This window comes from Hirundo rustica, chromosome 8 (genome assembly GCF_015227805.2).
Source record: "Hirundo rustica isolate bHirRus1 chromosome 8, bHirRus1.pri.v3, whole genome shotgun sequence".
In the NCBI taxonomy this organism is placed as follows: Eukaryota; Metazoa; Chordata; class Aves; order Passeriformes; family Hirundinidae; genus Hirundo; species Hirundo rustica.
This window is the reverse complement of record NC_053457.1, coordinates 26954668-26981394: the sequence shown is the minus strand read 5'-3', so window position 1 is coordinate 26981394 and position 26727 is coordinate 26954668. Positions and strand designations below refer to the sequence as shown.

The window sequence follows — 26727 nt, the reverse complement described above, 5'->3', positions numbered from 1 at the left end:
CAATTTTGTGCCAAGTCAAGCCACTAACTTTGAAAAAGCCAATTGCTTAACTAAAAATACATAGTTGTATATTGCAGTTCAGGGGACTAGATTGAGGAAAAAAGATAGTGATATTCAGATTCAGGCAATCCGTACTTCCTGTGGCTAAACTGTAACCCCTGGGTCATGTTTAGTAAGGGTTTGGAGCAAGGTGAGTACATGACTTTGCATATCTGATTCAGTACAGTGTGATTCAGAATCAGTGTGTGATGTATGGGGTTGTAAATGCTCCAATGCCCTTCTACGGCATTTCCTCTGCAGTCACTGCAATAGACTTGCAAAAGGGAAGAAACTGATGCTTTTTAGTTGAGCTACAGCAGATATGATATCAAAAGGTACTGTAGGAAGTCATGACAAATCACTAATCACATGTGTCATGGACTTAAGTACAGACATTATAGTTGCATTTCCATTGTGTTCACTATGACTTCTCATGTGTTTTAAAACTAGCATGTTTCTCAGATTTGTTTTGGACAGAAAGGCTCTGCAATAAATATAAAACAAGAAGAGGGATTTCTCTTGGGTTAGGATGGCTGCAGAAGTGTGTGCTTTTCTGCCTAGGAAGAAAACTTCTACCTGTGCTGTATAACACAGAATGTTTCTTCTGGTTTAGATGGACAGAGATGAACAGCACTACCACTGAGGCAATCTTGCACTTCACTGCTGGTGGTACTTGCCTCATCCTCAATTACTCTTTTACTGTATCACATATACTTAGTTGTCTTTCTTCCAGCTGAAGTATGATAAAGAATATATGATAAGCTGTAAAATCTGATCTTCCCTGGGTTGCAATATATATGGAGTCCAAACTCAGGATGCCATTGAAACAATTAAACCCAAATGCTCTAATTAATTAAGATTATTTAATTAATATCTGGTGACACATAAAGAAGTCAGAGCCAGCAGAATACCAAATGGAATAAGAGGAAATTATAGAGTCTGAGGTACAGCTGTGCTACCACTTGGTGACAGCACATCTCATTGTGCCCTTTAGTGCCACTCCTGCCTGTCAGTGCTGCAATAGCTCTTGTTCTGGTGAACCTTGCCAATGCTTTGGTCAATGTGCCAGACACCTTCGAGCTTGTTATGGAATCTCAAGCAGCTCAGAATGCTTCCTACCCACATTCCAACCAGAAGCTGGGCTCAGCTCTCCAGATTGCTGTCAGCAGCCATTTCCAACCAGTCGTCCTTAGGTAACTTTAGCCCAGCTTTTGTTTATTCTGGCTGTGTTTGCAATGCCAGGGAGTCTTCTGATGCCTGCACCTGTCAGGGTCAGCAGGAGAGTGTTCCATCCCTTTTGGACCAGGTTGCTCAAAGGCTGAGGTGGAGTATCTTTTTCTGTGGTTTGCTTGCTTCACCCTGCAAGTCCTGTGATTTTTGGGGTTCGGGTATTTGAGAACAATGCTTCGGCCAATGTCTCCTCAGTATCAGTGGCAAGTGCAGGCATGGGAGAAGGCTTTGTCTAATTTTTGACTCAGACTTGCATTCTGTCTTCTTTGGTAAAACACAGTTTGACTGCTACTTTCCCATAGATGCTGTCTTCCATTTCCAGGCATTTCTGGAGGAGTGCTTTGGTCTAAGATCGGTGTAAGGATTGCTTTGAAGAGCCAGGAGGATTTTGTCAGGAGCTTTGCACCCTCTGACATTGTTTCTTCTGCCTCTGAGCCCACAGGTTACTGCAGTGCATGCGTCTCACTTTCTCCCTCAGTATAAAATTCTGACATTCTTGTGATGACCCTGTGCTCCTGTCAGTAGTTGCTAAAATGACCTGAGACTTTGTACAACAAGCTAGGAAATTGAGCATGGGGATGAGATTGAAAATTGCTGCCTCTCTGTAATTCTTTTGTGTAAGTTAACATAGTGTTAAGACAGTTTTCCTGTGGCTTCTCACCTGCTTGTGGGAAGAACTTTCTTTGGTACAGATTGCTTTGTGCCTGTGCCAGATCTGGGATCATATTCCTTCTGCTGTGAAGTTTGTACTTTGTTGGGAAATGGAATGGATGGAAGGGGGTTTGTTTGGTAATTATAACAAATGACAAAAGGATAAGCACTTAACAGCAAACCCTGGCAAGTAGTGCTCTTCAGCTGTACTGAACTCTTAAGTCAGCTTTTTTTTTTGCAGTCAGCTCAATCATTTTCTCTTATGAGTAGCTGATTTCTGTTCAAGCTGTTTCCCACACAGTACTTTCTAGAAGAACTTGGAGCTATGGAGGAAGGAGTTTTATTTGGTCTTCAGCATTTTTAGAAAGCTGAACCCTATTTTGCTTTAAGGATCTTTCAAATTTTAAAAGGCAAAAGTACAGTTTAATATGAACAGAATTGCATTATTTTCTTTCTGAAATGCTGAAGCACAATGTCTTCACCTAATTTCCAGCTGGGCTTGGATGTTTTGCAATATTATTTGCTGCAGTTGATACCAGACTTGAGAAATACTTTAACTAGTCAGAAACAGACTGCATTTTTAGCCCCAGTCTTGTACATCCTGGGGTGGCACTTCAGGCACTGGCTCATGCTGCCTTGAGTACCTTTTAAGCCTGAGGCAGCACTGCCAGCATTAATCTCTATACCATGGCATGGTACTGTACTTGAGGCTGCTTGGAGCTCCTGAGTGATTCCTATTCTTTGGCACACAGCCTGCTCCTTTCTCAACCTTTCAAACACAACACCCACCATGGTTTAGTCTGCCCCAAAACTGTGCTTGGAGCTCCTCTGGCAGTCTGCCCATAGCTTTAGATCAATTTGCTATGACTGCCATCACAGCATTTTGACTCACTCTGTAGCAATCCAAAGAAGGTGCTTCCTGGTAGAGGTATGCTATGCAAATGCTAGAAAACATTTCTGCAATACCACATCTTTGTTTGTAACTGGTAACATCCAACTTCAAATCTTCCTTGAGGAAATGATGGCATTTAAGCTGGCCTCATGTCTATAGAACATAAGGAAATCTGTCTCTCTGTTAGCAGGAGCATGCAATAAATTCTGTAAATACTATAAATATCAAATCAGCATCATCAGTGAGAAATGGATCACTAGTTATATGAGCTTTAGGCAGCTGATTCTGAACATCAGAGGAACACCTGAAGTGTGTTCAACTGTTCAGTCACTTTGCAAATACTAAAAACTGCTTGAATATAGTAATCAGTATCTGCTCCATAATCTGTACATACACACCACAAAAAAGACTTGTTCTGTGGTAACACCCTCTGTTGTCCTCTTCTGGCTGCTGACATCCTGAGCTTACTCATGTTTCAGTGCACGGTGTGGAGTGCAGGTCATTGCAAGACTTCCTCCTGAGGTGCTGTCATGCGCCACACTTCATTTTATACACCCACATACTGTAAAACCTTTGGTGTAAGTAATATCACTAATTATTCCATATTAGAGTAATATATCCCTAACCCATTTGGGTGACCAGATGTCAAGGAAAGGGTTCCATATTCCCATAGAGCAGGAGCTATTATAGAAGGTGTTTGACTTCAGTCACCCAACACAGCTAGAGGACAACCCAAGGTTCTGGAGATTCTGATAAGTGCTGGAAGTGACGAGTCTTTCTTTTCTGTTCTTTCCTTTACTGCTCTTCTATTTCATCCAAAAGTGGTGCAAAGTGGTGTTTTTAATTTGTTTGAATTAAGTTTTTGTAAGGAGACATTAGGAAACACTTCTGTAACACCTGGATGGATTTCATCTCATTTGCATTCTCCTCTCCAAATTTTGCAATCTGTATTTGTTTAAAAAAATATATATAAAAAGAAAAGGGAAAAAAAACCTTGTCTAAGGAGGTATATCCAGGCAGTAGAGTTGATGGATTCTCTTAGCTCTGTGTAGTCACTGGGGTAATTAATATCCTGTAGTACTACTTCATTATTTGAAAAAAAATAGCATCCATGCTGTTGCTGGGATCCTCCTTTTTATCTTGTGGGTCGAAGTGCTATTTGCTTTCTTCCAGTCTTGCAGTAATTCCATATGCTCTTCAAAAATACAGACCAGTATACATTGATTCATTATCTCACATATCTCCATGTATCAAAGAGTTGTCATAGAAGTTAAGAATTTAGAATTTTTATTTCTCCTATCTCCATCCCCTTTCTTTTTCTCATCTCAACCCCAAAAGTGCAAACACACCAAGCAAGTGATCACAAAGTAGCTATTAGTCAAGACTGGTAAAGGGAACTAGATATTCAAGAGAGGCTACTCCTCACACATAAAACCATAAAAATCTCCTAGTATCTTTTAATGAGCTTACTATGAAAGATCAAAACATGCATTGTGACATACGAGAGAGCTGAAGAGATCAACAATATCATTGAAGTCTTAACTCTGTGGCAACAGGGAGTTAACTTCAGCTAAGCACCTTTACCCAAGAAATGGATAAAGCAAGCCATGGTTTTTTTAATTTTTTCCTTTCTAGATAGTTTTTGCCTTAAGTCACTTACCTCTTTCAGTAGAATATCAGCTGTTTCTGTAATCTCCTTAGCACTGTTGTTAGCTTCCTGCTCTTTGCTATTCGATCTGCTTACTCAACCATCTTTTATACTGTGACAGCTACACCCTCATGTAATAACTTGTTTTTATGCAGTGTGTTCACCTCAGTGATTTATCCAGCCTACTCACAACCTTACAAACCTGAAAACACTGTTTTAATGGGATGCTGTCTACCCTCTACTTGTCTAATCTATTAGTGGTATTTTTTTCTGTGATTTCAAGATCACTTCCCATGTGGCTTCAAGGATCCATAGCAAATGGTATAGATTTACTGTAGATCAATATGGTAAAGAATTTCAGTCTGAAATTGATTTTGCCCATTAAATTGAAATGAATCACAAAAGTACTTCCTCAATGAATCCACTTTGACAGTAGAATTTCCATATGCTTGTCAGACATTGAAATTTTTCTAATGAAGGTTCAGTGCCCAGACTTGACAGAGAGTTTAAAATTGAAGTAAATTACCTTTTCATCCAGAGCCCTTGTGATTTTTGTTTTTAGTCACATTAAGACAATGCATTTAAGTGACTGCCAGTTGCATGGACTTTTACCAGAGTTTGGGGGAAGTCCCTCTGGGTTCTTACCCAGTTTGCATGGCCAGAAGCTTGAGCAGTTGCCTATTGCTGTAGTGATTGTTATTCTGTAAAAAGTCTCTCAGAGATCTTGCTGTCATGTTTAATATCCTTTCAATGAAGCCCAGCTAGAGCTTATCCAAGAGCAGCTAATGCAGCTGTTCCTGCTCATGTCTGCCTCGCCGGGCTCCTCTCAGGTGGCAAGGAGTGATCAGCAGCTCTCTGTGCTGCCACAGGGCTGGTGCAAAGAGCACGATGAGCTTCTGTGGAAGAGCGGTTAGCTTTCATCTTGCGACATTTTTGTTTACTCAACTACTTTTTTCGTTCCTTACTGACCTTTTCCTAAGTCAAATGATTTTTTATTTTTTTTAATCAGAGACTTGAGAGCAAAACCTGTCATCCCCTGGATATAAATCTTGATACGGACATACACCATAGAGAAACAAAAATGGATTTTTGCTGATTGCCTGATAGTTACTTAGGTAACACGTGGTCCTGTTTAGTTAATTCTGTCTGCTGATTTGAATCACTGTCATCTGTTGCATCCTTTAACTCTCCTGCAAGCTCCTCAGGATCTAGGTATTATGTTTGATCTAGGTATTCCAGTATTATAAATATCAGCCATGTTTTGATAGAGGAAGTTAGACAAATATATGTTAGTTAAAGACTTGGGGGAAACTTAACTACAGCTTTTTCTGGAGCTTATCAGGTGCTGTGTGAAAATCCTTCTGAAGCCATCATGGTAAGAAATGCATTACATAGTACTATATAATATGCAAACAACTGAAATCCATGGGAGACCAATAAATCCAAATTGACCTACAAGGAAAAAAGTCAGTAGGAATTGGGATTATTGAAGATGATAAGCAATTCAGGGTTGCACTACAGAATAACTTTTGCCTTTTTATTTTCTGGCACAAAATAAAAGGCCATCTTCTTGTGGCCAACTTTAGAGCAATTTTTTTTAGTCTTCTGACTGAAATATCCCTGTGTTCTAGTATGCTCAGACAGTAAAGCTGGACAATGTCCTTCTCTGACACTTCTGTGAAAATTGTGTCCCCTCTGCAATGAGTAGCACAAGTACTTTATAAACATTCTCTGACAGAATCTCTGCTGCATTAGCTGGAAGCTCACCTGAGGTGCATATTTGGGTTTTAACAGTAAATAAATGCTTCCTAGTTAGTTATGGCTAATATATGGGTGCAAACACTAGGTCAAAGGCAGTCTGGTTTTAAGGTCAGATGTGGTTCTTAAAGACAATAGTGTTTCCAAATCTGTGTGGACTCTGATCTTACTGTTAGCTGTTTTGGAGGATGACTTATATTTCTTACTAGCTCTTGCAGAAAGCCTGTGAAGCTTTACAGGAAGTGTTCCTCTTGTGCCAAAAAGCAGCTGTTAGTGAACACTGGAAATTGCTATTGTGACTAATACTGCAGTCACCCTCTTTGCAATTTATTTTATGGACTTCACTTGTTACACACTTCTGTCGCTTACTGCAAGCGAGAACATTCAGCAAGGATGACTGTGTGCCTAGCACTGGCACAAATAAATGCATCTCCATCTAGAGCAGCCAGTATCTTAAACATAATTCATCCATATAGGGCAAAACTTTGCATCTAAATACATATCTGATCCAGTTGCTGGAATATCTCTAATTCAAATGCCTGTATTCAGGACCATTTCATAGCAACCTGCATCTGAGCAGTCTGTAGCCATCTGCTATGTGCATCTTGCATGAGCACAGTTTTTGGAAGCTGGCCTCACTGAAAGTTTGCCTCTTAGGTAGTTTCCAAACTCATTGTTTGGTCACTTTAAAAATCCATGTATATTATCTTCTGTCATGTTACTTAGATATGTAATTCTGTATTGCAGCAATAGACAGCCCAAGCACAGGCCACTGAGTCTAGCTGGGGAAGTGATGCACAAATAGATGACCATTTGACAGATTTCTTGCTGGCATTGTACTTAGCCCCAGAACTGTGCTGATAGCATGTGCTGCTTTCCCCTTTGCCTCCTGCGTTGCCACTCTGCAGGAGGAGGACTTTGCTCTGCTTACTATAGATTCAGCATTTTGCTCTTACCTCAGAGGAGGGCACAGGTAAACTGTTCACATGTGACACTAGGAATAAAATAAATAAACTCTGAGCTCCCACACATAATATTATGATTATGGGTCTCATCCAACTTGAGATATTCCATAATTCTATGTTAGTCCTTTTCAGAACTTCAACAGGGCAGTGCAAATCAGAACAGTAACTTTCTCTTCTTCCTAAACTGCAGAAAAAAGTGGCCAAGTCAGACAATATACATAAAGATAAAACATCAGAAAGAAGGTAGAAAACCATCTCTTCCACCTGTTTAGAGCCAAGTCAGAGTGAATCAAGGGAATAGGAGAAGGCAGCAACTGAATTTTATTAATTGCCACAGTGTTGGGGTTTGTGGTTGGGAAGGTGATTGATGCCAGGGCTGGGCCTGTGGACAGTGTTGGAGGTGTGCCTGCAAGCCACGCTGCTGATTTTCAGTGAAGTAGGAACAGAGTCTGCCCCAGTCCTCCTGGGCTTTTCTGGGACACCCTTGTGCTGCCACCCATGATTCACCTCTTTTTGTGCAGAGCTCAAGCCACCCGTGCTTATCAGCCTTAGTTAATGACCACTGTAATGAGGTGGTCTCCTCACCACCCACATTCTCCACACACAGTAACAGAAATAAAGTTGTGAGTGTCTCTTTTCACGGGGAATGCTCTGGAAGAAGCAGTAATTCCTGAACTCTCACGTGCTAGATTTTGATAAATATTGCCACTATTTCTGGATGTGAAAAATGGGATATCTGCCCTGAGCCAGGGTGAGGGGAGGAAGAACTTTGTTCTTATTACTGTTGGTTTTACCCATTGGGAAAAGTGGACAAATTCCAAGATATGGATCAAGCTTTTGAATTTTAGCACAGGATTTCCCGGGGCTGGGGGGCAATAATATTTGTTTTGAGAAGGGAGTTTACCTCTGCAAAAGGAGAGGAAAAATAAGACAAGAGGATGAACTAAGCTGTTTCTGGTTGTCTTGAATTGTTGATGATGTCTTGTTTGCAGGTGTTTGTGTTGGTTCAGGTTGCTGGCCATCATCACTCAAATAAATGCTTTTCATAGGGATTTTAATTGCTTGATAGTTTTGGTTTGATATTCTGGAAATTCTTTTTCTGTACAGCAAAGGAGAAGCCTGTGGCTGACAAACATCTTGCATTAAAAGCAGCTGTTTCTTGTATTACCTCCAGGAACTTTACTTTCAGGATTATTAATGCATAAAACATTTGTGGCAATTTGCAGCTGCCACAAAGTACCTAATTTTCCATCACCACGAGATATTTAAATGATCATCAGCCAATTGACATTCATCAAGCAATACATGTTTATCTGCTGAATTACAGCCCCCTGGGCTGTTCAGGGACATGTCTATGGTTAAGCTCTGTACATAAGTGTTCATTATGTGGTGATAAATAATTAATATTATATTAGTACTGATCAATAGCTCTGTTTATTTTGTGACAAATTGGAAGGGAAATAGTTGTATGTGGCTCTTCCCTTCCTCTTCAGCTTTGCAGTCATTCAGGTGTCAGTCAATTCTGCTGGAAGTTAAACAGCTCCACTAAATGGGAAACTTGTCTTTGGTGTCTCACTCTTCAAGGTCAGCAGCAATGCAGTAAGCTTAACTTAACTATTTTATTGCATACTTGTTGGTCAATAGGACAAAATCAACAAATATACCAATGCATACAGTTCTCACAATCCAGCAGTGATCTGACCTTAATTTCTAGCCTTTTTTCAGGGAATTAACTGGATTAAATACTGGGGTTACTAACTGGACACCAGAGAGGGGGCATAGTTCCTGCACTGATACCAGCAGTGTTCCCCTGGTGTACCAGCATGGGTTTCTGGTCACCCTCAGCTCTCCTGGGGAATCTACTAGGTATGTATATTTTTTTGGAAGAGAGCTACGAAAGACCTGAAGGAACCTTTCAGAGCTCCTTTTCTTCAGAGAAAGAGGTTTGATATTGTGTTCCCTGCTTAGAAACACTTGTCAAATATGATACTGTAATTAAGCTTCCTTCTTTTCCCAGTCTTTGATTTCCACGGGTTTGTACACTCAAATAAGTTTGTCTCCAATCAAAATGCATCTGAGGCACCTTTGTGTGATTTTTCTAGTCCTCAAAGACTAAGAAATCCCAAATTCCATGTAAGAGTTCCTAGGTATGTTTTTATTCCTTCCTACTTGAAGAATGAGACTAGCTAGTTCTAGACATGGATTGGCAATTAATTATGGTTGACTAAAATCACAGCTGCTTTCGGGGCAAAGCTGGAATGTATTTATTGGAAACAAAATGTACTTTTAGCTGAAAATTATTTGTCAAATACCAAAGTCAGGCACAAGACTGCTGTATTTTTGCTGGTTTAAAATAAACCTATTATGGTTTAGGTTTGTTACCATGTGGCCTACCTGCATGATGCTCTCCTGCTGTATGCCATACTTGTAAAGGAGATGTTAAACCATGGAGCTATGTCTGTAAATATAATAAGTTAAATAGGGAAAGATGTCTGAGTGAAAAAAATGTACTGTGGATCTGAAACTGCAATGAAATCCCTTTGTACTGTAAGCATTCAATGAGGTGATTTTTATGGCTGTATACACTTGGAATTAACCAACAGGAGGCTTCCCATCACAGCCTGTAGCTGGAGGGGTGGTTGCAGGACTTGTGTACATACACCAGCTATATATATAGGTACATTTTGAGATGATAGCTAAATGTTCTGTCACCAACAGTGTTGAGATCAATACCTCTAAATCAGACCCAGGCAGTTCTGACAAAATGGCCTGGTTACCTTAAACACTTCTCAGAATAAGCTTTTGTTTTGCCTTTTAACTCCAGGACATTATGAGATTGCTGGGTTAGGGAGGGGTGCTGCTGCTGGAGGGTAGACAGGCAATGAAAGCTGAGTAAAGTACATTGAGTTTATAATCTGACCAGCTGTGGCAGCAGCATGGATTACTGGCCTGGTGCCAGGCCTGTGTGGCTCAGGCAGTTCATCAGTCAATATTTGGGCTGTCCCCTGCCTGGCATTCTAGGAAAAATGATTTTTGAATGTCTGTCCTTCCCTCCACTAAAAAGCAAAGGAAATTCAACAGGGATCTGTCTGTTCATCTTGGGACTTCTCCATTTAATTACAAACCCTGCCAGAAGGCTCTCAGCAGGTCTACAGCAGTTGAAGACTGCCCTGATCTAGTCCAAAACTGGGAATAATCGTGAGGATATCATGTCTTATCCAAGCTCATTATTCCAGTTGCTCTGGAGGAAGAAAACACATTTAGGAAGGCTGCTGAGCAGATGGGAGAGATGTGCCACCAGAACAGGAGCTGTACATCCTAGGCAGCCTGCTTTTGGTGCTATTAATGGGTATGAGCAGGAAACTTGTTTCCCCATCTGACAAATAAAGTTGTGAAGTATCTGAAAATCTGTCCTAGGTGAAAACACTGGGTGGGGGGGAAAAAATCAGTTTCATTTCATGAAGGACCACTGACACACCAACTTCAAAATATATGTTTGGGGGTTTTTTCTCCTCTGCTTTTCTTTACACATTGGAAAATAGTCACTTGCAGGATTGAGGGTTCAGGTTTATTTACACCCCAAATCTCAGACATGCAATACAATAGTTGTGTTCATTTTGTTGCTAAAGGTATAAACCACTGGTGATGCTCATAGGTGCAGCCTACTCATCTCCAGTGGTATCAACAATACTGAAGAAAAATCTGTTGTGTCTGTGAAATCCCTGGGTGCTGTGATTCCTTTAGACATAGGCCATATATCCAGACAGAAGCTGAAACTGCATTGTTTTCACACAAGTGAACAGCCCACATCTGGCTGGCTGAAAGGGGGTGAGAGTCCAGATAAGTCCTTAAAATGGAAGGTAAGGACTGCTGCCCACTGAGGCACAAGTGTGGGGAAAAAATTGTTGATGTAAGCTTCCTCTCAGCTTATTATTAACCCTTTAGGGTTTTTTTAATGTTAGCTGTGGATGTGTGTGATTTGTTATAGTGTGTCACCAGGTACATAATAAATTGTGTATTAGAACCTGTGAATTTATTGTATTGATTTTCTGTATATGTGGATTTTCTCTTTCCAATACAGATAAAATGAATGCAGAATTTGCCAGTTTTCTCAATTCACATCTCACTCTCAGAAGTATCAGATCAATCTACCTATTTTTCCTTGATTAATATTCTGTTGTGCCAGTAACAGTCCCCTCTACTGGAATGAGTGCCAATTTGATATAACCCCCTGCTATGACCTGCTCATGACATTCTTTACATGTCAGTTTTTCTCAGTTTGTAAAGGGAAGATTAAATCTTCCAGATGAATCAGTTACTGGTTTTATAGTACTTTGAAGTATTCACTATGAGGTGCTAGTACAGAAGTGTTGGGCACAGAGACAGTGAGAAGTGCTCAGAATGTTCTTATCAGTGCTGATTAATCACCATGTAAAATTATAGTGCTGGGCAAACATTTCACAGTGATAAGACATCTGTTTTAGCATTAGACCTTTGCTTTAGCATTAGGCCTCAGCTTTAGTGCTCTCCAGGCTGTAGGATCTATGTGCCCCACTTCCTGTCATGCCTTACTGCATCATTTGCACTCTGCAGAATGTGCTTATGGAGTAGCAGAAAGAGACTTAATCCTGCAAGATCTTCTCAAAATACATTTCAAGGTTGTATTACTGATAATTCTGTGCTGCCTATGGTGGATTGTCTTTTTATGGTAGTTAATTTAATATACATCCTGAATGTCTGTCTGAGGTGTGTTGATGTGCTTGCCCGCAGAAGAAAAATGCTGTTATTTTTCTGTCAGGAGCAGGTGAGTGTAAGTGCAACAGGGTGGAACCCCTTCCAGTGGATGCTTTGTGTCACAGTGTGTAAATTCTCAGAGAGATGGTCTGTGGGAGGAGGGTGTTTATGTGGATGAGACCACATGCTGAGAAAATTTAGCAGGGGAGGAGGCACAGGCTGCCAAGAAGCAATCTGGAAAGGCTGGAGACTGGCTGCACCCCAGAGCAGCAGTTAGCATTGCAGTTGGGCTTCATACCATGGAGTCTCATTATATTTCTCTTAGGACCTTATACCTGATAGGTTCTAATATACCTAATAATTAGAATCAGAGCATATCTAAGATAATTGTTTTTAAAGAGGTGTGTTCTAGGTTTTCCCTGTAACAACAAGGTGAAGAAAAATGTATTGCAAAGCAGGGCTGGTGTCTGCTCTCAGTGCAGTGTGGCTTCAGCTAGAGCTCAAACTTTTTTCTCAGCCTTGTGTGCCTGAATGCCAGGCTGCAAGAATTACTATTTATTTCTCTGAAGCCACTGAACCTGACCTTTGTAGGGCTGCAGTGATATGCCACATGAAAGGGCCATGGGGTCCAATCAATCAACAGTTATTTTTTCCTCTGCACCTGTGAGCTGCCCTTTGCATGGGAATGACTTGAAAAGACTTGATCTTCAGAACAGAGTGAGGGGTTCACTCCTAATACAGACCATGTACATCTATGATGTGTTTTGTATGTAGTGAGTCATGATACTATTCGGAGGTAGGGATTTTCCTTGTCCCTGACTTGGACATTTAAACAAAATATCATGGTTTTACAGAATAAAGACATGAAGTTGGTATTTAAGTGAGGATTAAGACTGGGGAGTTTCTATACATGGCATCTGGATCTGGGACATTGCCTGTGTTTATATTGTGTAATGTATTGCCAATTCTGGCAGCACATGCAATGTTTACCTCAGTGTGCTACGGAGTTGAAATCCCCTTGCAGAAAGGCTTTCAGCCCTGATGTGCTTCACTCCTTGCAGGGGTTGCACAAGATGGGCATGTCAGGTCAGTCCCAGCCTGGCATCTCTGCAGCAGGATCATGTGCATGTCCCCCAGTAAACACCTACTGAGGTTTCATTCGAAAGTTTGCATTTGAAATTGCGAGAACCTAGCACAGGATATGAGGCACTAATGATTGACCATAATTAATTCTGACTTGATGGTCCTGGTACCTGCTTCTTCTTCACTACTAGACATGGGGTGGTAGGACAGGAATCACAGAGCCAACAGAGGACAGGAATCACAGAGCCAACAGCACTGCTTGTTTGGGAATACTAAGGGTAGACTGTGGCATACTTGCTCTTTTTGTGTTAGATTTGACCCATTCTTTCATTGGCAGTTTTTGTTGGACCTCTTCTGAATTATTTGCCTCTGCAGTGACTGTCAAATAAAGGCCACCCAGGTTGATGCTGTTTACCATTCACAAGCGAGAAGTGAACCTATATTTAATGACCAAAATATTGTGTAAAGTGTGTCACTGTACTGGCAACTTTGAGCTGCAATCAGTGTTGTTATCATCTTGACGCCTGTGTGTGTTCATTTCTCTCCTTGTCATGACCTCTGTGACCTTGTGCTTCAGCATTGCAGTGCCAAACTGCAGGAAGGAAAGCATGCAAAAAACCATGTCTCATTAGAGTTCATCCAAATGGAAGGAAGAACTGGGACAAAAACCTAACTGGAATATTTGTGGAGACAAGTGTTGGGTTCTAAGCAGATTATCTGTGTCCCCTCTAAATAACCTTCCTGTCCCTATGTTTCCATGGCCAGACTTGCGTTTGGCTTTCAGATGCAGAGATCGAGGCAAGCAGCTTCATGCCCTCATAGCTGCAAAGTTCCATCACTTTAGACTGCCTCACTTCAGACAGACTATCAAACCTCATCATTGCATTTTCTGTTATAGGCAACATAAATAATGTTTAGTAGACTAAGTAGTGATGAGCCATATCCAGGTTAGGAAAAAAGAAGGTGGATTTTTTTTTTTTTTAATGCAAACTATTTAGGATGGGCAGCTTTTGCTTTCTTAAAGAGCAATATTTCTAGAGCTGAAACATGTTCCTATGTTGCTGCCTCCTCTGGCAGATAGACCTTTCCACAGTCACTCCTGGTGTCTGTTTTTTGGTTGTGTTTTGATTGTTTTGGCAATAAACCGTGTCGGGAGATGGTGATCCAGAGCGGAAGAGGCACGAGGGCTGCCTGGGCCCCACTCAGTACGAGAACACGACCGGAGATTCTGTGCCGCAGGCTCCATCCCACGGCCGGCGGCCTGGGAATTCACAGCTGCACTTCACAGCTGTGACATTCTGTAAAGTTTGTTCCAAAGCCACGATTCTTGCATAACCAGAAAGGAATTAATCAACCTGCCGAGGAAACTGGGTTCAAGGCTTTCTACACAAAATAGCCGCGATAAGAGCGCAGCGAATGCCGTAAAAGCAAGGCAGAGGAAACAGGCTTTGGAGAAAGACAAGGATTCGAAGAGGTAAAGCCGCTTGGCAGGTGCTGGAAGTCGGTGTGTCAGCAGAGGAAAGGGAGATAATGCAGCAAAGGCGGGCGAAGAAGGCGCAGGGTGTTTATCGCGGGCCGGGATGTCCTGTGGGGCAGCAGACATGGCGGAGCCCCGCGGGGCCGGGCCGGCACACTGCTGTCCCCGCAGCGCCCTCTGCTGTGCGCGGCGGGAGCGGCGCCCGCTGCCCGGCAACCGCCGCGGGCTGAGAGCGCAACGGCGGCAGCGACGGGAGCCGGTGGGGATGGGCTGCGGTGTGTCCGTTCTATGGATGTGTGTCCTAGGGGATGGACTGCGGTGTGTCCGTTCTATGGATGTGTGTCCTAGGGGATGGACTGCGGTGTGTCCGTTCTATGGATGTGTGTCCTAGGGGATGGACTGCGGTGTGTCCGTTCTATGGATGTGTGTCCTAGGGGATGGACTGCGGTGTGTCCGTTCTATGGATGTGTGTCCTAGGGGATGGTCTGCGGTGTGTCCGTTCTATGGATGTGTGTCCTAGGGGATGGACTGCGGTGTGTCCGTTCTATGGATGTGTGTCCTAGGGGATGGACTGCGGTGTGTCCGTTCTATGGATGTGTGCAATGGATGTGTGTTGTAGGGGATGGACTGCGGTGTGTCTGTTCTATGGATGTGTGCAATGGATGTGTGTTCTAGGGGATGGACTGCGGTGTGTCCGTTCTATGGATGTGTGTCCTAGGGGATGGACTGCGGTGTGTCCGTTCTATGGATGTGTGTCCTAGGGGATGGACTGCGGTGTGTCCGTTCTATGGATGTGTGTCCTAGGGGATGGACTGCGGTGTGTCCGTTCTATGGATGTGTGTCCTAGGGGATGGACTGCGGTGTGTCCGTTCTATGGATGTGTGTCCTAGGGGATGGACTGCGGTGTGTCTGTTCTATGGATGTGTGCTCTAGGGGATGGACTGCGGTGTGTCCGTTCTATGGATGTGTGTTCTAGGGGATGGACTGCGGTGTGTCCGTTCTATGGATGTGTGCAATGGATGTGTGTTCTAGGGGATGGACTGCGGTGTGTCCGTTCTATGGATGTGTGCAATGGATGTGTGTTCTAGGGGATGGACTGCGGTGTGTCCGTTCTATGGATGTGTGCAATGGATGTGTGTTCTAGGGGATGGACGGCGGTGTGTCCGTTCTACGGATGTGTGTTCTAGGGGATGGACTGCGGTGTGTCCGTGCTATGGATGTGTGTTCTAGGGGATGGACTGCGGTGTGTCCGTTCTATGGATGTGTGTTCTAGGGGATGGACTGCGGTGTGTCCGTGCTATGGATGTGTGTTCTAGGGGATGGACTGCGGTGTGTCCGTTCTATGGATGTGTGTTCTAGGGGATGGACTGCGGTGTGTCCGTTCTATGGACGTGTGTTCTAGGGGATGGACTGCGGTGTGTCCGTTCTATGGATGTGTGTCCTAGGGGATGGACTGCGGTGTGTCCGTTCTATGGATGTGTGCAATGGATGTGTGTTGTAGGGGATGGACTGCGGTGTGTCCATTCTATGGATGTGTTCTGTGGATGTGTGTTCTAGGGGATGGACTGCGGTGTGTCCGTTCTACGGATGTGTGCAATGGATGTGTGTTCTAGGGGACGGACTGCGGTGTGTCCGTTCTATGGATGTGTGCAATGGATGTGTGTTCTAGGGGACGGACTGCGGTGTGTCCGTTCTATGGATGTGTGTTCTAGGGGACGGACTGCGGTGTGTCCGTTCTATGGATGTGTGCAATGGATGTGTGTCCTAGGGGATGGACTGCGGTTTGTCCGTTCTATGGATGTGTGTCCTAGGGGATGGACTGCGGTGTGTCCGTTCTATGGATGTGTGTCCTAGGGGATGGACTGCGGTGTGTCCGTTCTATGGACGTGTGTCCTTGGGGATGGACTGCGGTGTGTCCGTTCTATGGATGTGTGTCCTAGGGGATGGACTGCGGTGTGTCCGTTCTGTGGATGTGTGTCCTAGGGGATGGACTGCGGTGTGTCCGTTCTATGGATGTGTGCAATGGATGTGTGTTCTGGGAGATGGACTGCGGTGTGTCCGTTCTATGGATGTGTGTTCTAAGGGATGGACTGCGGTGTGTCCGTTCTATGGCTGTGTGTAATGGATGTGTGTTCTAGCTCTGCATCATCTTCATTACAATGAGCTTTTACCAAGAACAGGGAGCTGAAAATCCTTCACAGAGTTATTCTGGAGGCTCCCTCTCTACAAACAGTAGCAAAAACTCTGCAACGTGTTTATGCTTCAGTATGTGCAAACACAGGTGCACCCACTGTGTTCATTAATTGGAAGTGTAACAACTGTAGTCATTCCTCCCTCTTTCACATTTAGGATCTGGAAATTTCATGGAAAAGACATAAGAACGTTTCTGACCTTTCAAGAGTTTTTTCAGTATTGTTCTAGCAACTATTGGAAGTAAGGAACCTACTGTTATGCATGTTGAGCAATTGTTTCATGTCCTGATATTTCTGCTTTTTATAAATCGTTATTTCCCTTTTCAGTGCTTTTGTGTTGTTGTTGTTACTCAGGTACAGACCTAACACCTGGGCCCTGCTGTGTCTGCCACTGGCTATGTCTTCAAGGAGGTGTAAAGCTCATTAGCTTGTTCTCCACCCTCTGATGTGCTCAATAAGTGCCCACACCATGTAACCATCCAGCACTGAGCCTGTCCAGTCAGCAAGACATCCTACTCCTACAGTGTGCTCTACTTAATCCAAAAAATCAATACTGACTACATTAAGATCAGGAAAGAAATGTCAGGTAATTAACTTTGAGTACCTTCTAATCACTGCTACATGAAAAGCACCCTCTCCTCCCATCTTTGACATACTAGGTTGTTTTTCATTTTGTTTGAAAGACTTCACGGAACGAACTGGGACTTTGCAAGACCAGGCCTGGAGGGGAGTTTGGTGCCACACTGAGACTGAAAGGGAAGGTGGGCCCTGAAGGTAAATTTGGCATTGAAAAATGCTGAGTTTGCACATCTCGATATTCTCTTTAGATACGAGTTCTTTTGCCATCACAGCTTTTTAAAAGAAGGTGTTGGCAGGATACATAACCCAAGGTTTTCACTAGTTTAAAATGCCAGCAGAGATTTGGGAGAAGCAAATCTCCTTTGGGATTTTCCAGTATTTGAGGCACAAAGCTCATAGAATATTTTATTTATCTGGGAAAATGGTGCACAGGGATTTTTTTGTGGCTTTCCTTTTTCCTCTGTCGAGTAAACATCTTTAGTAAAGTAGTCCAGGTCCAAACAGGATCAGGGAAAGTTACAAAGTACAGCTGGGCTGCATTTCATAATAAAACAGCACAAAATCCAATCACAAAGAGTAGGTGGAAGGTGATATCTGCAAGAGAAACACAGACTATACGTGAGTACTTCCCTGTCAGCTCCCTTTCACCTTTTCTTCCCACTCCGTTCAATAAAACTGCATTATCCTAATGTGGCTCTGTCAACATACCAAATGTTAACAAATAGACTTTCAAAGGTGTGTTTCAAACCCTTTCCAATCAGAAATGCTTTCAGACACCCCTGTTAACCCAGTAAAACATGATTGCTCCTTTTCAGGAAGAGGGTGTGACAATTAGAGAAAGCATTGTTCAGTATTGGAATTTATTGCTATGATTTTATTGTCCAGTGTGAGAGATTTACCAAAAGAAGGAAAACAAAGTATGTAACACTGGGAAATAAAATCTGATTTTGAAATGTTCACTCTTCTGTCAAATTTTTTTCTGTCAAATTGTCAGGTTTTTTCTTTGCGCTATGGATTTTATGTTGACAAAGACACTCAAAATCTATAGTTATTATCCATGATACTTTCATAGTCATACTTTGTTTACCTGAGAGTGTATAAAACTTTGTTTACCTGAGAGTGTATAAAATCTGGATAAACCTTTGTCTGTATAAAAGAGGAGGAAAAAGATTACATCAGGATGATGTTTAAAATAGGGCAAAGTGCATTAATGTGCTTTGTAAAAGCAGAACAGAAAACATTTGTCACATTTTGAAAATCTGAATATTTCTTCCTCTTGGATTTACTGTCTGAAGTTATAAAAGGATCCTCAGTCCTTTTACCTTTTAATATTGATAGGGGTTTACTGGTGCAACATAATGGATTGTAATAATTCTACTCTGTGTGTATTTGTAATTTTAAATTGGCTTCCAGATTGGGGTGGATGCAGTTGATAAATTAATATGAAGGGCTCTAGTAAAAACATTGTTTGTTCCAAGGATTTATTTCAAAAGATGAAGCAGCTCAGAGAGAAATCCCTGGTACCTTCGGGAGGCAGAACAGTTGTTGTAGAGTGGGGAAGGCTGATGGCAGTGCTATCAGAGTGTCAGGAGGGATAGGCACAAAGCGTCCTACAGCACATGAAGGTGTTGTGGATATGCTGAAGTACAGACCAACAGTGTAAAGAAAAACTTTCCTGCTGCTCCTGACCTCTCTCCCACTCCTGTGCAACCTGTCAGAGCGTGTCTGAGCTGCTGCTGAGGTCATAGGCAGGTGAGCAGAGCTTTCACTGCCAGCTCAGTGTGTCAGTGGCTTGGCCTTTTATCATAAATGCCAAAGGAGTGCTTTGACTCATTTGGCAAGGGAAGAGAATTTCACTGAGCTCTTCTGCCAGAGTTGGAGGGGACCAGCTTCTGTTCTAGACTCCTGCTGCCCCAGGGGAAAGGGGTCCGGCAGAGGGCTTTGGCTCCCTCTGCTTGCTCCTATATTGCCAGCTTTGTTGCCTCCCAAAGGGAGAAGCACCCCAAGAATGCAGCCACTTACTGCGCACGGTGATCTCCGCCACCAGAACACCTCCGGTTTGCTCCGCGCGCTGCTTGCGTTTGTCACATGTCTCAAGAGAGCAGAGAGAAAGCCATGTACACCAAAATAATTAAAAATTATAAAAAATATCTGGGCATAATTCTTATGTTTCCAACCAAGGAAATTGCTGCATATTTTCTAGGGAGTTTTTTTTCCCTCTGTAATTATTGGGGGCCTTAGTGCAAAGTGCAAGAGAGATGTAAGGAGAGTCTTTACAGTTCACTTTCTGAAGATTTTGGTGGGCTGCCTTTCCCACCCTGCCTTAAACAAAACTCCTGTCAAGGAGCGGAAAATTGAGCTCCATCTGTTTAACCCCTGACCTCTCTGAAGACTTCTGTGGTTGTTTATTCCTAATAATTGTTGCCCATTGGGTAGAAACAGGAAGCACAAATCCTTTCCATACGGATCAGCTCATGTCCAGCACTAATGATGCCTGTCACAGCTGACAAGGTCTGTATTGGAGGCAGTGCTCTGCAGATTAAAGGTCCTTGTGCATCTCCTGACCTTTGCAGATCCCCAGCTGTGGGCATTTTTATTACAAACTCAGCATGTGGTAGTTCTGGTTATGAGTTGCTTGTAAGCACAGACCACCAGCTTCGTTTAACCTTAATTGCAGCAGACCACCAGCTGCATTTTTGAGTGGGAAGTGGATTCAAGGGGTGTCACTTGATTGAGCAACTACCCTGCACTGGAGGGTGAGGTGGGAATTCCACACAGTGCCTGAAAGGATGATGTTGGTGTTTGACAGTACTGCCAGAGGGGCATGTATGAAGTGTAATGGGTTTGTGTTTTCTTTTAACTCTGATCTGTGGCTGGATAAAAAGTTGAAGAAATCTTGAAAAACAACACAATCTGAATTTTTTCTGTTGCCTTTGAAACTTGGAATTTCTAACGATGTGTTTTTGTCAAACATACAAATTTTGCACAAGTCAGTTCCCCCTGCTTAGCACTGTGGCTGTATAATGCAAAATGCTGTCTTAATTTGGCTCCTGGCCTCAGAAAGGGGTTAGAAAGAAAAATTAGGCTCACCGGGAGTGATGCCTTCTGTTCTCCAGCAAGAAACATTTGTTGAAATGACAGCATGTTGGCCAAGGAATATTTTGGGTTTACATTTCAGGTTAAATAAAATTCTATTTTCATTGCATGAGAGAAAGAATGGCAGAGCTCTGACTTGGTGAAGGGTGGAGAGGGAAGTCTTTAAAGAAAGACTTCTTTATTTTATAGGCACCTACCCATGTTGAATTATGTGCCTGTATAGCACCCTCACCATACACCCATCTAAGGATACAGGAGGCCACTCTTCTACCTCAGTTCCTGCTCCAGAGACAATTTATGTATTTTATGCACAGTGGGACGTCTGTGAGGGCAGTAACTTATTGCAGCATGGCAGGGAGGACTTTCCTTGAGAAGGGGGACTGGGAGCTTTGAGAGAGGGACTCCCACTGCCCCCAGGGTGCTCTTAGCACCGAAACTACTTGGTAAAATGGAAAAAGCCCAACTTCCTCCTTTTTTCCAGGCTTGTGTTTAACTGTAGCTGTTTGCCAGACAGGGCCGTAGTCTGGGATATTTACAGGAGCCGAGTTTTTCAATGGGTACCTTATTTCTCAATACGTTTAAACAAGTTTCCCAATGTTGCCTGTGGCGTGACAGGGGTCAGGGTGCACGGCTGGGCCCACTGGGGTTCACACCGTGCCGTGCCTCCATCTGCTGCGAGCCCCGGCGCTGGCTCTGCAGCTGGCACGCCCTGGGGAGGGCTGGCCATCTCTGCGTCTGTCTGCTCGTGGTGCTGCGTCTCTCCAGCAGCGGGGCCTTACCACGGGGCAGGAGAACTTCTCGCTGTCGCAGACGTGCGTCTCGCAGTGCAGCCAGACCTTGGACAGCTTGGGGATGTTGCGGAAGCGGAAGGCGTTGAACTGGAACGTGGCCCGGTTCGTTTTCCCGTTCTCGTGCACGAGGATGGAGTAGTCCGTGGCACACCTGTGTCGCGTGGGGAAAAGCAGCGTCAGAGCCCCCGTGGCTTCAGTGAAACATCTCCTGAGGTGACGGTCTGATGAAAGCATCTACCCTGCTGTGGGCCAGCTGTTCCTTTGCTCCCTTATACCCCACGACCAGCTCTGCAGTGATCCTTGGGGCTGGGCTGAGTAGAGGTGCCCCCCTGGGCCCCACCAGCACCTACCCCTTGGTGATCAAAGGCCAGTGGACCTGGTAGAAGTACTCTGAGGAGGGAGTTGCCCAGCAGTTGTTGAGAACGACTTTAAACCTGGGGAGATACAAACCCCAGATTAGCAAGGAATGTCCCAACTGCCAATTTATTACTCATTCCTCCTTCCCTTGCCTACCTGTCACTTAAGCCCTTGGCTTCCACTCCAGCAAATATGTCAGAACCAATTTCTGATGTTTCAACAACAAAGGGGGCTTCCTTTATACTTGAGAACTTGGCGTTCTTTGAAAGACAAAGACAGAGGCATCATACATTACTTGTAACATGCAAAGCAAGGCATGATTCAACTTCAGACACCACTGGAGAGATTGACCCCAGAAATCTGGGTTCTTATAACTTGCAACCTCCTCTACACCAGTGGTAGGACTATTGCAAACCCAAGATGTTTAAAAATATTTTTGTTAATATTTGGCATATAATGATGATCAGTGACAGAACTTGATGCTGTTTGGGTTGTATCATGTGTTATATCTCAGCATGGGTGGGAAGCAAGCTTGCTGCAGCTGTTTCTGGTGGGAATGAGATGGCGGAGATGAGTGAATAGAATGGGAATGGAGTTAGGGCATGGCTACGTGTTGGAGAAAAGGAATGAAAACAAGCAAAAAAACACAAGAAAAAAGCCAGCCTGCTGAACATGGAGCAGCGTGGTGCTCAGGTGAATAGTTTTTATTACAAATACACTGAAATGCCTACCTTCAATGCTTCTTGTTGGGTAAGATGGTAACAAAGCTGGCACCAGAATTATACAAAGAATATCAGGTTTAGTCCTCTCATCGGTTTACCTAGTGGTAAATGCTTCTTTTACCTAGCCTATAATTTTATCACATTATGTTCCTAGTTGTGCATTTTCTAGCTGTACTAAACTAGAGAGGCTGTTTTGGTGCTTTTGACTGTGCTTTTGTGGAAAAAAGATTCCAGGATTAGGATTAGGAGCTGGCTGCTCCAGCAGTGCAGTGGAGCTACGGAGAGGAGAGGAATGCTTCAAAAGATTTGCCTGATATCAAGGGTCAATATTTTGTTGGCAACAAAATTCCAGTATCTGTGGGGTACATGAAATAGCTGTCAGGTGAGAGGACCAGGGAGAAAGCTGCAAGAGAAATGCAAGGAGCTTTGCTGTGTCTATAGAGGCCATGCAAGGCCAGGAGTACGTGCAGATTTATGCTGCTCTTGCAGTGGGACTACAAACAAGTTTTGATTTTTCTTATAATAGGTGTCAGCAGGTTAGAAAGGTACCTCTCAGCAGAAAAATCTGCCTGTTTTTGAGGGATTAAAAGAATAGTTGGCATGTGTCTGCTCTGTTCCCTGTAAGTATATCCTTGTTAATCAGCAGAAAGAAGAATCCCTGCCAATCCCACTGCAATTATCTGTTCCAGGCTTGTAATGTGCTCCATGACACATAAAAGTCAGGAGCAGCAGCCCTGTGTTTTCCAGCTCTTTGGCTGAAGCCTTTGTAAGGCAAAGGTGAAGGTGTGAGTGGCAAGGAGCACTTACAGAGTAGAAGTTGAGGGACAGTTGGCTTTCAAATGAGCCGGAGCTCCCATTCTTCACGTGGACAGTGGCCACCCTGGGGACAGGACAAAATTCTGCATTAGTGAGGCATGGTGGTGAGGACAGGGTGAGACACACTCCCAGATGAGGATGTACCTTTGGTCAAAGGCAGCCTGGTTCACCAGGTAGTTGGCATTGTATGTGCAGGTGAATGAGTAATTCACGGGCTGGCTCTTCACAATCACTGAGGAATCATTGGAGACAATGGAGTTATAGAAGTGATATACGGGATTCTTGAACTGTGGATGGTGAGACAGAGAAATGTGGGCAGTAATGAGTCTTTAAGGCATCAGAAATATACTTTGAAATATGAAGACTCTGGTGTCAAAACAGCCCCCCCAAGAACACATGGTTTGGTAGCTCCTTATATGCTGTGCTGCCCATCCTTATGCTTTACTAAACATAAGTTCTGTGTAATACAGATTCAAGTGAAAAGCAGACTAATATCACTAAGCCTGTGAGTATTTTGCCTGGAACTGCAATGCACAGATATGTGATTCTTCCTTTTTCTTGGTACTGCAGTTTTCCTCCTTCTTCCCTCTAAAGCTTACTTCAAGCTGAAGAGGACAGGACTCTCTCAAACAAGTCCATCTCCTGAATCAGAATGCTGACTTTCATAGTCTTACCTCTGACTGTGTCCCACAGTATGATTTGTTTTTAGGTGACAGATCTGGGATTGTGAATTGGTAATATCCTGAATCATGGATCCCATTGTAGCAAATGCCTCCAAGTGCCAGCTGATTAACCTCCCATCCATAAGGACACTCTGGAATTCTGGTAATGATGGTTTTAGGATAGCAGTACACCAGAATTACATCTGGAAGGAAAATGATACACCTAGAGTTATTCAGTGGTTACTTCCTTTCAAAGAGATGGCTCTGCCCCCTTACTTTCCATTGGACTTAACCTTCTGTGAACAGGGGTGTGTGCTGGAAGGTCCCCTAATGAGAGCAGCTTTTTGCTACACAAAGCTGACCTTTAGGTTGTTAAATTCTGTCCTCTTTGGAAGAGCTTGGCCTTTGCCTTCTAATCAATGCAGAACTTTGTAAATTTTTTATCTTTCTGGAATAGCTGATTGAAAAGCAGTGACACTGCAGAGAAACCTGAAGTAAAAAAGGACTGCACTGAAAATTTCTCATTACCTTATGCTGCAAAGCTGGCTTCTGTAACACCACTGACTCTGTAAAAATAATATTGGTAAGGTTGTCTGGTAGGCTTTGTAGATCTGCACTGTTTTGTACTGGCGTGTAGATCTTGGCCACAATAGATATTCTGCCTTTTCTCTTCTTGGACTGTCACTGTAGTGCCAGCACAAACTGAATTTTTCCAATTTTCAAGTCAAAAGCCGAGATCTAAAAATGAATTGAAGAACCTAGGCCTGCTAACAACAATAGGAAATGACCCAAACTCCCAGCCCTGTTAACAGCAGTGCTGTGTGTTTCCAAACATGGTGATTGCTGACACAGACATGAATGTTGAACATCATAGCAGACAACTGATTGCTTCATGATAGCAGAATTGGGTATTTTTTACAGGCACAGCTGATCTGAACATGTGATGGAAATTTTAAGGGCAAATATTAACCAACCATTAGTGACCTGAAAATTGAGACAGAATTCCAGTTACTACAGTGAGAAAAAAAGGCACTCTCCCTGGAATTATTCAGTTATTTCTTTTAAAGCCCTTCCCACTCTCTCTTTTTTTTTTATGCTAAAAGCCTTATTTTGTAGCCTATCTGTGGGAAAAGGGAATAATCTGGGAAAGTCAACTAGAGATCTTAACAATTTACTTTTTTCTGATTAACAAACCTTCAGCACATGCAAACGGGTTCTGATTGTGTTAATGCTCAGATTTATAACTGGCAACTTTACAGCTATGAAAATTCCTGCAGTTAAGAGAAACTGCTTGTGCAAATAAAGGTACTGAAATAAATGGCTAGAGGGCCAAATACTTTAGATATACCATGTAATGACTGACAGTAATCTGACAGCAGTCATGCACTGAAAAGCAAACACTAAATTGAGGCGTATTCCAACACGTTTCTAGAGCATGTTTTGTAACTAGTGAAATTTACATCCACTGGTCTTTCTGGCACCAGATCACTTTCTAGGCAGTAATCAGTATGCAATTCGGGCCTTACCTTCAATGACATTTTGTATTTTTCTTGCTTTAATATAACGGTGTGGTTCAGGAGTTCAGCCCAGCACAGTCAGTCACCCCTGGCCCTGCAGTCCGTGGGACTAAAGCCCAGTTTGGGCAGCAAAGATCTGCTGCTTCCAGACTGTACTATTACAGAAAACTTCTATTTGTTTTTGTTTTCTTTGCTATTTTATGCTTTTGTGATGAACTTTCTTGCACTATGGTTATTTTGCAGAGTTAACTATATGCCTAATTCTTTCTGACTTGAATGGTACCTTCTTTACTGTGCTGGATCAAAAAAGATCAATAAAATAAATGTAAGGATTGGCTCTACAGAATCCACAGTTTAACTTTCTGAAGGAAAACCTTTTGATTTTGAATGAAAAAACCCTTTGGCAGTTTAATTAGAGGAGATCTTAAGTTATTTTACCTGCTTTATTTGGGCTGCAAGGCCCCCCGAGAGCTCGAGCCAAGATGACCAGCAGATAAATAGCAAGAGTCACCATTTCTTGCAACAATCTGAGGACACAGGAAATAAAAGCTGAAAATGCTCTTTAAACGTGGAAATAAAAACAATGCATTGTCTGCAGTCCTGAACTTGTAGTAGCTACTGTTAAAATGTCCTTTTTGCAGAGAGAAAAAAATCACATTACTGATATTCTGTCACCCAATGTAATTGCAACTACAGGGTAAGTCTTTCAAAGACCATTGCTATAACTGGATCGTTGCTGTGACAATTTTACTATTTCAGTTTAGTGGTGGCTTTTAATTATTCTAGTTTGAATTCTTGCAGAGTCTAAACCTAAAGTGTTAATATAACCAAATGAAACTGAAACAGCTTTGTTTCAAATCCAAAGAGATTAGAAAAAAACAGGGAATAGAAAATACTAGAAGAAATATGATACAAGAACATATGTAATGTGCTTAAAATTTAGTGCTGAAACTATTCTCTGTGGTGATGGCTATTCTGATGTACATAATCTTAACTTCATGTAGCTCAGTTTTGGTGAATTATGCATTTTCTCCTTTGCTGCTAAATGTTGAGTATCTAGGAAAGCATCCACAGAAGTTATTTACATTTACATTTCAGGCCTCAAACCTGAAAGCTGTTTCCCACAGGGAAAAAAAAAACATATACAGCCTGTGGGACTGGGACTGCAGTTCTCATATTTTCCCTTTGTAGACACTCTTCAGTATCAGCTCTCGTACACACATCACTAAGCAAACTAAGTCAGAAACAAGAAATATAATTTATGGAAAATATATCCAATTCAATAGTTCTAACAAGACAAATTAATTTGAACATTTTTACTCAGCCTCTATTTAAAAATATATCTTTATAAAAGGGTCTTAAAGTACATATCAGTGACAATTTCTTCTAATTATAATCCTATGCATGCTACAAGAAATTAAGGGTTATACCTACGAGACAGGAAGGAGCTAATTATTTCAGATTTTCATTCCAGTCTTATTCCAAAAGCAGCGCTGTCAGCTCTTTCCAAGATGTCCT

General features: G+C 42.7%; 1 protein-coding gene and 1 long non-coding RNA gene across 3 annotated transcripts in view; one reads left to right on the top strand and one right to left on the bottom strand.

Annotated features, from left to right (window-relative positions):
* The window catches only part of LOC120755896 (uncharacterized), a 20806-nt gene extending 1313 nt beyond the window's left edge, over positions 1–19493 (top strand). The window contains exons 2-4 of one of the 2 annotated variants that reach the window (XR_005701903.1): positions 17024–17255; positions 17353–17443; positions 19240–19493. This is a non-coding gene — a long non-coding RNA (uncharacterized LOC120755896). Of the gene's footprint in view, positions 1–17023; positions 17256–17352 lie in introns of both variants that reach the window. The other variant, XR_009208083.1, reaches the window with a different exon arrangement.
* Positions 17640–26727, bottom strand: TECTB (tectorin beta). Its single transcript, XM_040071498.2, has 11 exons — positions 26644–26727; positions 25648–25736; positions 23705–23895; positions 23175–23317; positions 23022–23094; positions 21649–21752; positions 21486–21569; positions 21124–21286; positions 19271–19340; positions 18362–18394; positions 17640–17842 (listed from the first exon to the last, which is right to left on the bottom strand). The coding sequence occupies exons 2-11, from the start codon at positions 25721–25723 to the stop codon at positions 17790–17792; spliced, it is 990 nt and encodes a 329-aa protein (XP_039927432.1). The 5' UTR covers positions 25724–25736; positions 26644–26727; the 3' UTR covers positions 17640–17789.